Below are 14428 nucleotides of genomic sequence, written 5' to 3'. Positions count from 1 at the left end.
AAGCTTCTTTTTTCCTCAGACCATGATGCTCCTTAGTGCCACAACCAGCTTGCTTTTGAGTTCTGCTTTCACAGGAGCACAGTGATTCTACTGCGCTCACTCTCTGAACCACTCTCTCTTCCTCTTTTCAGTTGTTGAATGAGTATGTGCACAGGAGAAGCTATGTACTTTAAACACTCTGCAGAGACTCAATACAGTAAAAAAAATGAGGATTTGGGATTCCAGATTGTCCACTCACATCACCTTCTTGCCAAGACAGTGTGTGGTCTAATACATATTAGTATATTCAGGACAGCACTGAGTTTTTCAGTGGAAATGCTGCAAGATCTTCATATTCCTACAGGTTCTTCTAGGAGGTTAGCTTTCTTCTTCGTGAAAGTCATAAGAGGGAGTATTTCACAGCTGAACTCCTGTACTCTGTATGCTTCTGGGAGGAGTATTTTTTTTTTTTTTCTGAGATTAATCACTGAGTCTTTCAGCTACTCATTCAGTCTAGTTGTTTTGATGGTAAGATGCCTTTTGGAGAATACATCCTTTGTCATCAAATGTCAACAAGGATATCTCTATTAATAAGACCATCTTAGAGTTGGCAGTGTCATTATGAAAGTCTGCAGTTTCAAGCTATCTAGTAAATACATAGATTAAAAGATACCAAGATAGACTGACTTTACATTTGGATTTGGTGTGGGTGGGGGGGGATTTTATTGTTACTTCTGTGACCACACGGGAAGAAGGTGATGAATTAGAATGTAAAATGGTCAAGTTCTAGAGATAAGACCAGAAGCATTACAGCAGAATTGAGAAGTTATGCATGCCATAAGCTTTTTCTGTCTAATTACCAGGCTCCCTATTCCAGGACAAATTTGAAGTTCTTCATTATTGGGCCCCCTCACCAATTTCTTTTTCATAGTGACTTTGAGAAAAAAATTATTTCCAAGGCTTATTCATTCATCACAAGGTTGTTACAGGCAGCAGTGGATGCACCGATAATGTCGCAAACAAGAAGCTTTACGTTTCCTATGAGAAATATCTCTTAGTTTTAGTTTTGCTTACCTAGAGAAATGCATTCCTCCACGGTGATCTAATTTTTCATAACTTAATTCTTTCTAATGGCAGAGTGGGTGAGATCCTTTCATTAAGGATTCTAGAACCATAATAAGATCCCTTGGCTTAACAATGACAAACACAGTTATCCTGATCCATGGATCATATTTGAGAGGCCACACTTCTTGGCTGTTCCACATGTACAGCCACAGTTTGATCCACTGGAATACTGGTAACAGCATCTTGCACATGAAGATCTATTTTGAGAAAAGTTCCATGAGATAGCTCCCTCACATTGCAGATATGCCCAAGAGGCCTGTTACACTCCTCTTCTAATTTACTTTTTTTTGAGTTTTGTCTATAATTCCTTCTTCTTTAGGAGGTGCATTTGCTTTGTGTCTGTGTGCACAAAATTGTATTACCGCAGTCAGAAGCTGTTCCATTTAGTTTTCCTTACTGTTGTCCTGAACCCCCCTTAAACTTCCCCCTTTTCAAGGATGCTGCTCATGATAGTCTTTCACAACAGGTTAAATTTTTTTGTGGTCGCAGAAAAGAGAGACCAGTTTCCTGCAAAAGAAAAGGAGAAGGCTCTGCAGCTCATAAGTTCTTACTTTTTTAAAGAAGGAATAGAATTAAGATCAGTCTAGAACCTAGAGACTAAGTGCCTTCATCTGTAAGTGAGCATTCAATTTGATAACCCTGAGGTAATATCAGCCAGTTGAGGTTGTGGGGAGGGAGGAGGGAAATATATAGGTAAGATGATTTCCTGCTTGTTGGGAAATTGCTATGTCACTTGGGGGCAAGGGGTGGCGGTGGTTTGGAATGGTGCTTGAGGCATATTTTATTCTGAAAAGAGATTAGAGCTATCAAGAAAGCCATCTTCATGGGAAGGTAAAGCAACATAGAGATCGCTAATGTCCCAAGACAGACCTTGTACTGTTCTGAACACTAGACTGAGATCTCACTGAGAAACAGTAGGTGGGAAAAGTCTAGTTAACCCTTTAGGATTAAGGAATTCAAAGTGTTTCAATTCTTATCAGCCAGGGGATTAAGGACTGAAATGAGCATTAAATGAACCATAGTTCCACATGATGATTATCTCATCTCTTCCATCTCCAGTAAAGAATCTAAAATACACATTACTAAGAAAGAGAGATGGACCTGTGACAAAATCAAATGACAAATTTTTAAGCATTTGCAAACTGGAAAGATTAAAAACTTTCCTAAAGCAATGGCTGTGTGCCAATAGAATGTAGGAGAACCTGAATTAGCTTTAAATAAGTTAAGTCCCGTAGCAGAAATAGTCACAGCATGAGTTTCTTATTGACTGATTTGCTGTCAGCAGGGAAAGTGGAATGGATGTATTGTATGGCTACCTTAAAACCATTAAAATGTAGTAGCAGTAGAGTTGCTTGTTTGTTTGTTCGCAGTCTGCAAATTGCTGTATTGTTCTGGAAGTTTTCCCCCTGCTATAGCATACGTATTCTCTGTAATAATGCTGATACCAGTAGAACTAACCCCCCGCCCCAAAAAATCACTCAGATTCAGGATAGTGACTTTCTTCTAATGAAATAAGTTGGAGCATTAAAAAAGAGGATTTTTTTATCCTGTGGCTGATGTTGCTCACTCTATAGTAGATGTTATGATTACTATTCCATGTAGGTTATACCTTCTAAAGATTAGGAATTTACTAGGTGTCAATTGCAGTATAACAAAGATGATCTGTACACCTGAATTTTGATAGTTTTTTTTTCCTGATGTTAATGATTTCCTGTCATATTTCTGTTAATGTGTTTCCTGCTGTCATCTGAAATCATTTTGAAGACGTAGGTGCCCTGTGTCTTTAATATGAATTGTTAATATGATCTTTTAATATTTTGTATTATTTGCAGTGGTTTTAATCCTGCTTAATAAATCAAGCAATTATGTTAAATTGCATTAAATGTACAGCATTATATCTGTTTAACTAGTGAAATACAATATCTAAGAAAAGAGGAATGCCATTGTGTTACTAAAGGACTTAAAGAAGCATTGCTACAGTCTTGTATGTGTTACCTACTGATAATTATTAAATGGAATTAGTTGATTGCAAATAGCTGTGTGTGTAAAATGAAGTAGTAGGTATTTCAACATTATCATATCTGGTCCATGGTTAGAAAGATGCAAAGATGTTTTTTAATTAAAGTGGTCCTGAACAAAAAATAAAACATCTGTCTCAAACTGAAGCTCAGCTATCATTCTGGAAGGTTAGTCATCCTCTGAAATGTTGGAGTTTTTCTAATTTTTCAAGACAAATTCATCATAATGACAGGTGCTGTACCTAACACTACATTCTGATTGTACAGTAAACCTGACATTAACATTCCTTTTAGTTGATTTAATAAGTGACTAGTACTGTGGTACCTGCAGAAAGAACAGAATCATTTTTGAGAGTCTCTTCTGAGTATTGGTTGCCTTAATTCTTCTAGTATTATGCTAATTTTTATTTTACACAAAAGGTCATGTGCTGTCTTAATGGCAGTGAGGATTAGGGACTATTTTTCTGTAACCTTCTTGAAACTGTCTTAAGTTCTGAAATTATTTAGGTTAATTCTAATTGCATTTTTAAACTCTGCTTTTCACAAAAGCAGCATGTACTTTTTAAAGTTCTTAAAAATTACTAATTATTCTGCTATTGCAGTTCCTTCTGTAGTTATGAAGTGAATGTAAGGAGCTTTATGTCTTTTTCTTCAATCTGCAGATTTGATTATTTTCCACGTTTTGATTTTTTTATCCCCTACCGCCACCCCAAGACAGTATTCTAGTGGGAAGATCAAATTTAAAAAAAAGTGTGTTTTGTTCAGATTCAGGATTCAGAGATGTTAAAGAGCAAAAGAGTTTGTGGTGATCATTGAAATGTAACCTACTGTGTGTTTCAGATTAGTACGGTTCAGCTCTTAGCCCAGAGATGTGATCATGCCTATGGAACACTTTTTCTGGCCTGCTGATTTTTTCAGAGACAGGAGGGAGAAGATGGAGAAGAGCTGAAAAGATAGAAATTGGGGTCCAGCAGAGAAAGGCATGGCGGGGCAGGTTCTGACTGCTAAGGAGGATCATGAGGAGAGGTTTTCTGATATAGTTCACCTAATACTATGGCTGGTTCAGGGCCATTAGAGGACATCATTAGCTTAGCTGAAACGTGGATTTGAACTCATTTTCTGCAAAATTTAGTTCCACCAACTATAAGTACATTCCTGACTTCCATTTGTGTCACAGAATGACACACTTTTATTACTGAAATTGTTTATATTATTCTTTGGTTGATTGATACCATGAAACTTCTTTTATGCAGCTATCATACAGTGTTCACAGGAATGACAATCCATTTCTGGAAACTTCAGTTTAATAATTTTCATCAGGGTCCCATAAACACCTACAGATACATTTAGGTTAGCATTCTTTAGTAGCTCCACCAGGCATGTCAGTCTTCTGCCTAAAACACTATCTTTTAGGTTTCTCAATGCAGATACTATTTCACTGGGCTTTGTTCAGTCTTTTCTGAGTTTGAACATACTTTTTCTGACTGGGCAATTGTTTCTAATGATTTCTGTAACTGGTGCTTCCATTTCAAAATCATATTTATATGCTTTAAGCTTCTCTGATACCTGCAATTTGGATGCAGTAGTCCTCTTTTTGGGAAACTGAATGAAGTACAGTATTCTTCTGGTCTTTTTTGACTTTATTGTTCTTAGGACTCTGGTTTACCCCAGCTATTTGATAGAATTGGCCACGCTTTTTCTAAGGTACTCAGCTCTTAAGTACCCAACTCAACAATAGTATATTATCCTTCAAATGGATTCCCTAACACCTGTCAAGGACGGATGGGTCTGTAGTTCTCCATTACTTGTCAGTTCTAGTTAATGTTATTGAGCTGCAGATTCTCACTGAGGACACTCCCTACAAAAATGGTGCCAAAGATGGAAAACTCACATATTACTCCTGCTGTAGGTAAGTCTGTCTAACATTTCTTTAACTTTCTTCTAGGTCGTTTCAAATCCTGCCATTCCCAGATACATCATTCTCAGTGGCATCCTGCTAGCACAAGGAATGAGTCATGCTGTAAATGACAGTGTGGTTGCTGAAAATGATGCATCCAAATTTTGACTTGACTTTGCACTCTTTGGAATCATTTCCTTTAGTTAAGGCTAGTTGTGCTATTGCCAACTGACACACCTAAATTTTTCAGAATAAACCAGTTTGCACATTTGGCCATGTGCAAACTGACTTGCATAGCAGAGAACTTTCCCCAAACTAGGCTGAATGGGAGTCTAACTATTCTGAATTTAGTTATAGAAAGCTCTTGGGCTTGGCATGGCATGACCTAATGTATTTCATTGGTAATAATAATGTTCAATTTTTTCTACACAATCCTGTCTGGATAATTTTTACATTTTTTTCTAGGTCAAAAATTGAAAGAAAAACTATTTGGCTTCTGACAATCAATTTGTAGTTTAATCCCTTTCAAATTTGTAATTTTTTTTCAGATTCTGTCAGTTTGCTGCAATTTTCATACAAAATTGGAGAAAACTGTTGGTTTCAAAAGGCTATTTCCAAATGTAGCCATTTTTAGAGGTACTCTTGCATGCCGAATATTAGAGAGCTAGTCTTTTAGTTGTGTATTATTACTTTCCAGCACTAGTGCTGCAGTGACACACACAAGTTCTAAACTGCTGTGCTCTAAAAAACTGTCTTTTTACCCTACTGTATTTATATAATGTTTAATAATAATAATAATAATAAGGCAAACACCTCCTCATCCCTGAGTAATTTCATTAAATGATTTTTGTAGTTTTCTTTCTCCTTTTTTCCCTTTTAGCATCTTTGGATGGGACTGTCTGGTCCACTGTGTTTTTGTTTTGATGATAATTATGCTTAAATAGTCCATTTGGGTTGGAAGGACCCATATTGTGATAGATACTTTCACAAACTCTATTTCATATTCCTTTCTGGAAAAAAAAAGTATTTCATGCTTCAGCTTGTGAAGGATTGCACTGATTTTTTCCTAGAATATATTACAGAAATAACATATATGACAGTTCAGGTTTATGCCTTGCAGATTGGAGGGAAATTGGTTTATAAATTCTTATTACCCCAAGAACAAGGTTCATACATTCTTTGTTGTTGTTGTTATTGTTGTTGTTGTTGTTGTTGTTCTCTCTAAATAAGATTTCTTCATGGCTCATATTTTAGCTTTCTTTAACAGAATAATGGGGATTAGAATTTGTATTTTAAGGCTATGTCTTGGTTATGTTGCTTACAAGGCAACTGCAGTTATGATTCCTGTTCTGAAATGGATGCCTGAGTGCTTTACTGCTAGTATATTTAATTTCTTACAATATGTAATGGAAATCATATTACTGGATAAGAATAATATTGCTTAAGGAGGCATGGGAATTTCTTGCAATTCAATATATCATATTAGTTACTAGTAACAGATGACCTTGCTAAATGATACGTGGAAGAGACACAATACATAGATGTCTCTGGGATAAGCATCTTTCCCTTGGGTGATAGAATGTAAAGTGCTTGCTCCCGTTGCTATCAAAAATTTTTTCTAGGGTATGCCAAATTACAGTTTCTGGACAGACATCATTTTTGGAGGAGTCTTACTGTTGTTTCTGAAACCTCTCTAGAGTGAGGCTGGCTGGGACTTGTAAAATGTTGACAACGTATTGCTTAAAATTGTAATCATAGCACACACTGTAGCTACAGATGCGTTTATTCTGAGAGTTTAGCTGACATTTCCCCCCTCTGGAATTTAACTTTTTCAAATGTTAATAATTCCTTGACCCTTTCTGCAGACAAGTTTTATTTTGATCTGTAAGTAAAACTGTTGAACCTTTTGGAGTTGAGGAGAAAACAATAGAATGAATAAAGATGACAAAACTGGACTTTCGGATCCCATTGAATCAAAGATCAAAATGCTCTGAAAGCGGATTTTATATATGTAAAAATGTAAATAAGGAATTGTAGGTGGTGTAAATTTTGTTTTAAGTACTGAAAGAGGATGTACATCAGTTTGAACTTTCATGGCAGGTGAATATTCTTGTGGTTAATGAAGATTATGATTACTGGGAAGGATGTTAGGGAAATATGAATTTAAAAAGAACAATACAAAAAGACATTAGAGAGAAATGCTAATTAGCAAAAGACTGAATCCTGAGGCACGGCAATTTGTAAGATAGTTACCTTTTAACTGAAGACAATGGTGTTAAAGTCAGAACAAAAAGATTTCCAGTAAAGTCTTTCATGCATGCCTGCCTTAAATATTTTAGAGATGTTTATCAGCATGTTTTCTAAACTTTAAACAGCAATTAGAGATAACCTCTTTTCTTCTAGTGTGTGCTTTCTGATAGATTGTTGGTTTTGTAAATTTTAATCACCCAAATAGTGGTTATTTACATGCTTGTGGAACATCCAGTTAAAAGACTTTCCACGTCACTTTGATGTAAAATGCCAATTATCCAAACATATGTGCAGCACTCTGAAAAATATATTTGTCTTGTCTTTATAACGTGAACACAGCAATGAATAGACTGAATAGGGATTTCTCAAAGGAAAAACAAAGTGTCAAGATCAGAATTCCCTGTGAGAATTAATCTTCTTTGTTCATAAAATTGAGAGAGAGAATATATCACCACCCAAGGAAACAGTTTAGTCATTCTTGAAACACATTTCCATTAACCTCCGACTTGGGTTGGATAAGTAGTGTAAAAAATAGACTGTACACATGGTGATGTATGAGAAGAAAAGAATATTTTCAGTGAATTTATTCCTTGAAAACTTAAGTTTGTCAGCATTACCTTAAAAGCATACATAATTTACCAAATGCTGAGTGGTAGAGTTCCAACCCGTCATTTCTTTCTCATTTTTCATTGTGGTGATTTAGAAACTTTTTTCCTAAAAATATGATGCTGTAAAATACCTTTTCATTTAGTGACTTGTTTTTATATGGTATAGTTGTTTTATGGTATAGTTGTTAGGACAGTTCTATTGTTAAATTACTGAAAACTGAGTTTCAGAAGAACTCCCATATGTAGGGAAAGTGACTACAGAAATTGTTTTTCATTTCTGTGAACACTGATGGCTGCATTAGGTTGTCAGTGCCTCGTTATTTCAATCCCAGATACACATTCCTCTTGGTTTAGGCAAGCCCTTTTAGTTGCAGAAAATCAAGACAGCAAATTACAGAACACATTGAAATGCAGTGAGTGAGTAATGAAACATAATATACCTACAGCAGTGGAGAATGTTTTAAAGTAACGTACTTTGATTCTGATAGTAATTTCTTAGAATAGAAAATGCTAAATATTGAAGTGAAGATATCACCAGAAGTGGAATACCCACTTTGATTAACTATTAACTCCCATTTAAATCATAGCTTTATGAGAATACTCTCATTCTTTATGGGACAGAAATGTGTCTAAAATCATTATGTTAAAATAGATTGAGAAATTAGTAACTGTTAGGAAGTGATCGTTAGGTGCCAGTGGTGGTACCAGCATGCTGGGTCTGTCTGTGCAGTTGCTCTCCTGTGGCCAGGAAAAGCACCCCTCCTCCTCTGACCGCTCTGTCCTGCTGACCTCCTGTGGAAGTGTGTTGGATTGGTGTGGTATTGGTTTATTGTCCTGATCTAGGCTGCAGTGATCAAGTGTGGGGCAGTCCAGCAGGTACCTCCAAACAGCACTGATGATGTGGTTCTGCTATTAGTCTTCCTTTTCGCACCCCTTGTACTCTTTTTTTCTGTCTCCATCTCCTCCCATGTAAACAGCCTGACCCTAATTACTTTTTCCCCATTGCTCCCAGTTTTCTACACTGTACCCAGAGCTGTTTCTGACAACGTTATCTAGAGCTCACCCTTATATATTGTGTTATTTTGTATTGTATTATATTATGTGTTTACTTAGGTTCTGCTGTTGGCCTTGCAAGATTGTACTCCCCAAAAAGTTTGCAATACTCCTCTTCAGCTATCTGTGAAGTTTGGCTGTTTCTTACATAGCTTCTCTTTAACCAACTGTAAAATCCAGCCATCTCTCCTGTTGCTGTCTGTAACTTTTGTGAGCTTCTTACACTGTTACCTATCACGTCCAGCAGTTTCTCATGTTGTGTTCAGTTTGCTTCTGGGCAGGGCAGGGCCCAGTCAGCTGCCTAGTCATTTGCCTGCAGCGCTACCAGTAACAGCTTCAACGTGTTGGCACAGAATAAAATCCTCTGCAAGGCCCTTTTTCTGTCATTCTTAAAGTAGTAGTTTCAACTGCTGAATTCCTGAATGTAAAAATCTCCTTAACCAGGGAGAAGACAGTGCTGTCTCTAGCTTCTGCATCCAGTCCTCCCCTCCATGGGAGCATTAACAGCCACATTGGCACGAAGTGAACTTTATTTAGGGATTGATCCAGCTGAAAGCTAACCTGACTTAAAATAAATGTTAAGTTTCAACCAGACCTTCTATTTTCCCAGATTCAGTATGCAACCCCATGAACAAGCTCTGGCACAAAGTAGGGAATGGGAGTAGGTGGCCAGCAATATAGTGGGAAGGTGGAACTTTCTGTTTCAGAGCCTGGCTGGATCCCTAAAAAATCAAATTGCTCCTAGAACAGTGGCATAGATTGTTTTTACTAATAGTCTGAGTTTTCCTAGAAATAGGTGTAACAGAAGAGCATGACTTAGCACATTTGAAATTATTCATTTTAATAAGTAATTCCCTAGAAAAATCAATTTGAGTACAACAATATTAAATAGATTATAGTAAGGAGGGAGAAATGCTTGTGATCAGAAAGGAGATAGTAACTACTGATAAAAGTAAAGAATGAGGAAAGTGTTAAACAAATATAATAGACAAATTTTTAGAGTAGCAAAAGTAGGTGTCTAAAACTTGTAACATTTAAAGGCATTGGGCACTTAACTCCTTTCCAGCCTAAGCAGATAGAATGTATCACTAGAAATGTGTGTTTTGACCAGTAAATGGCTTAAGAATTGTAGAGAATTTCTTTAAAGCTAGTATTTATTCTCCTGTTTTTGTTTTATACTGCTGTTATTGAGTGCATTTGAATAAATTATATAAATTGGTATGAACCAGCAAGCCATGAAAACAAAAATATTATGTGTGTAAAACTTGTACAATTGTTTAGGATTTTTTGTGTCTCTGGTTGAATAACCTAACCTTCAGAAATTACATCTACCATTCTGTGAAGGTTACTTGAATTATTTCTGTGCTTCCACTTTCTTATTTTTTTGCCCAAAATTTTGCTGAAAACCTAAACTCCAAGTCTGTCCAATAAAACAAGAGTGACTTGGAAACTTGCACAGGGGGCATCTGATAAGAGTTTGGTTGTTACTTTGCAAACAGAGGAAGCTTAATAAAGGCCCAAGGGTCTAGAATGCAGATTGCCTTTAAGCATCCTGACTGTCAGTGCTGCTTGAATTTTTAAACAGTGTCCTTTAACATGCTAGGACTGTTTCTTAAGATAGTATTGTAAAGAAGACAGATCAGAGAATTTTTTCCTTGCTATCAGATGTAGTAAACGTGTGCTGTTCTAGGTGGTCACCCTGTAATATGGGGAAGACAGAAGAATTCATTGCAGCCAAAAGTTTTGACATTCCCTACATTCTGAACTTGGTGATGTAAATACGTGAATTATGATCAGCAGATCATCAAAGCTACCCAGGAGATCCCCTACACCTTTTTAAGTCATGTTTCCATCTTAACTGTAGCTCAGTCCTGTACAGTTAATCATTTTTAAATATGAGATTTAACTTTGAAAAACTTAATCAGATTGAGAAATCAGAACAAGTAAAAGAAAATAATTTTAAAATTTAAATTCAAAACTGAAGCTATTACAAAATGCATCTTACTGTTAAGAAATGCATTTTCAAATGTCCGGTGAGGTACAATCAGCATGGACTGATCTCATAAAAATGGTGCTAAAGGATAAAAGATGATGCAAGACAGTATCTAGCCTACCCATGAGGCAGAAGCCAAAGGCCAGATACAAGTTTTCCTGAAGAAGAATCTATGAAGGTCCAGCTACTCAAAAGCCAGAGGCTAAATAAACATTGCCCAAAGCAGTGTCAAAGGCTACTCAGCAAATGCTTTGTAAGTTTGCCAAAAGCAAAATAAAACTCAGCGTATGTGAACAGCATATCCCAAACCCACCAAAAATCAATAAAAATGGTGGTATTTCTGTGTGTTCAATTAGTTAAGCCCCAGTTCATTTCATATGCCCATTTTTAATTATAGTCAGTAGCTATCATTCAGTGTTCAGTGTTTTTTTGCTAAATAATTGAGTTCAACTTTGGCTCTTTTTGGCCTTGGAAAACTCACTGAGATACAGTCAGCTGACTTGTTTTTATTTAAAACTTAATTCTTAAATTTATTTAAAACTTAATTTTTAAAGAAACCTGAAATGTTTTATAAGCACTAAAGGTTTGTGAGACATCTCTGATCAATTTTAGTTGGGCAAATGGAGGAATAAGTATCAAACTGGAAGGGATCAAGCATGTTTTAGAGAAAGTTCTGAAGAAGATCTGATAATTACTATTCTGGACTTACTGGAAAAAAGATCAATATTTTTTGATCAGCAAATCAAAGGTTAGTATCCAGAGTCCATATTGGGCACCCATCTTATCTGTGAAGATGATCAGCTTAAATTTTTTTCTGAAAAATAGTTTTACATTAGCTCTTTGCTTCATATTTATGCTATATTTAAAGTTAATATATTTTGGCATGATAGCCTAGAGTTTAAGAAAAGGTTTGCTTTACAATTGTACCTTCTGAATTTTCTGGATGGACCAGCTGTATGTGCATGTACATATTTATGTGCAGCTACTCACTTATACACATTGGTGAGCAACATGAATAGGCTTGTTATAACTTTATATGCAACATTAGATAACAGTTCAGGCATTTCTCTACTAATTCTATGGCATAAATTTATGGTGGTAGTTATTGCATCAATTAGTGCTACAAAAAACCTCTAACAAAAGACACGGAGACACATTTTGTTCAGATTAATAAATAGGTCGGAAAGGTTAATGAACCTTGAGGCATAAAATGTTCTAGGCTGATTTTTACTGGTATTATAAAACAGTATTTCAAAGTGCATTTTTCCCCTGAAAAGAATTGTCTCAGAAAATGCTTCCTCCTTGCCATCAGACTTACCCTTTCTATTCAAAGTCACTTCTGTACAGCGAAAATAATTTTTCTTTGGTGTGGTAGAATTTGCAGAGGAAACAGGATTAGTTAGCTGGTGGTTCCTATTATCCATAATCAATTCAATAGTTTATTAATTTGCCATCAGTTGCAGTTTTCAAGACACGCTGAAAGTAACAGTTGCTTAACTGCTTGGAAAAGCCTGAGGTTACAGGGATAAGTGAAGTGATATAATTTGCCTTTCTAAAACATTTTCTGTTGATTACTCATGTGAAAGGAAGATCTGAGCAAATTTGCAGGGCCAACCCTTAAAGCCAACACAGGTTTTTTCTTGTAAAGTTATACTTCTAATATTCAAATTACAGGAACTCAAAGCATAGAACTTCAGTTTTGTTTCTATGTGGTAATTTTTCTGGGCAGGGTCATAGTTTATCATTGTTGGTTCTATGTTTCTTTTTTCACTATTTTTAAGAAGGTACTAATATGAATGAATAGGCCATTAATCTACTGTTAGTGAAAAAAAGAAAATGCATTTTTGTATGATAGCCATGCAATGATGACATGATAGTGTCTTCTAACAAATGACAGAAGCAAAGAATCCTTACATCATGCAAGTTATGGTGTAAAGTTAAGAACTGTCAAAAAGACTTGTCTGAAAGAGCCAGAGAAACAAAACTGAATTTTGTTTTCTTGGTGTAGTTTTAGCAGTAAGCTAAAGAAGCAAGGCTTTTAGAAGACACTCATGGAAAAGAATAAGTTTTGGTGTGACTGAAATCCAGGGAGACTGTTTTTTATTAGCTATTTCTGTCCTTTCAGAGGTTTCCTTTTCTAGCCACAAAATCTCAGAAAATGAAAATCCACCAATTTCAATTATACACTTAAAACAAACAAAACTTTTTTTGTTGATCATAGATAATTATTGTATGCCACAGCCTGTGGATGATTAAGTAGGCAAAACCTTAGTTGACTCTGGAACAGGAGGTTATGTTGACTCTTCATTTGATACTAATAATGATGGAGAGTTAGCAGTTTGGCTTTTGTCACAAGGAGGGAAAGTCTTTTAGCAGAAACTGTATCTGAGTATATAGTCATTCTGATTATATAAATATTACTACGAATTTTAACATTGTTCCCTAAACTGTCATCTGAGATGGTGGACTACAGAAGCACTTTCACATTATGCTTATGCATTGCTTTTTCTTTATTCCCAGATCCAGGCCATGTATGACATTACCCAGTATGAGAATATATTTTCTCTGTTCATGATCCTGGAAAAACTTCTTCAAAATGAGACAGAAGAAAGTAACATTTCATGCTCAGAGTATGATGGGGAAGAAAAAAACAAATTTCTGAAGAACCTTGATCAAATTATTCTTCACCTTTCAGATGAATTCCCTTTGTTTTCTTTATATTTATGGAGAGTGAGTGTTCTTTTGAACTCAGCTCAAATACAAATTGATTAAAAAAAAGTCTACTTTTTAACAGTGCATTTGTTATGGGAACGTATTGGAAAATGTTTAAACCAGACAGGAAAATTGTCATTATTGTAAAACATTTACTTTAAACTACTATGCCATAGAGCAGTTCCTGAGATAATGCAGTTTATTTCTGATTTTAAATATAGAAAAAAAATGTAATAGTTCAGGTGTCATTTTGAATAAATGCTCTTTCCTCATAATGAAAAACAATATAGTGGTGTTTGCCTACACAGGCAAAAAGGGCAGCAAGGAAAACTATTTCAGGTGATGTTTAAAATAAGCGCTATCAACTTCTAAGTCTAGACATAATGAGGCTTCCAACCTAGGCAGCTAAATAAATGCACGTCTTTTTTAAGAGTTGTGTAGCATCTCTGTGCTTTAGAGACACTGGATGGTTGGTGGTATTGATAATATCAAATAGCCTTAACACTTGGAAAAAATGGGGTCATACATTAAAAGTGATGTAGCAAAGATTGCTCTCTGATAATGGAATCAGAAATAAAATAAATATATTTTTAAACTTGGTAACTTATTGCTACCAATTCTTTTAGAACAGTCTTAGTTTCTGGTTTAATAGTTATCTGAGCTAAATAAAGTCTGATACTTAATTTTACAACTTTATTACTTTCATTGTGTACTGCTTGGCTATACTTCTATATGCATATGCAGTAGGCCTAATTTACTCTGAGATGACTAATGATTCACTTGAATAAATTGA

The 14428-nt window shown here is 35.6% G+C and overlaps 1 protein-coding gene across 1 annotated transcript in view; it reads left to right on the top strand.

Annotated features, from left to right (window-relative positions):
- The window catches only part of MEI4 (meiotic double-stranded break formation protein 4), a 65541-nt gene extending 51846 nt beyond the window's left edge, over nt 1-13695 (top strand). Inside the window, exon 4 of the mRNA XM_067294594.1 lies at nt 13444-13695. Coding sequence (XP_067150695.1) covers nt 13444-13695 — 252 coding nt within the window. The remainder of the gene's footprint in view (nt 1-13443) is intronic.
- Nucleotides 13696-14428: the final 733 nt, after the last annotated feature.

The sequence above is a fragment of the Apteryx mantelli genome, chromosome 3 (genome assembly GCF_036417845.1).
Source record: "Apteryx mantelli isolate bAptMan1 chromosome 3, bAptMan1.hap1, whole genome shotgun sequence".
Lineage (NCBI taxonomy): Eukaryota > Metazoa > Chordata > Aves > Apterygiformes > Apterygidae > Apteryx > Apteryx mantelli.
The sequence above is the reverse complement of the archived record's forward strand: the minus strand, read 5'-3'. Positions and strand labels throughout refer to the sequence as shown.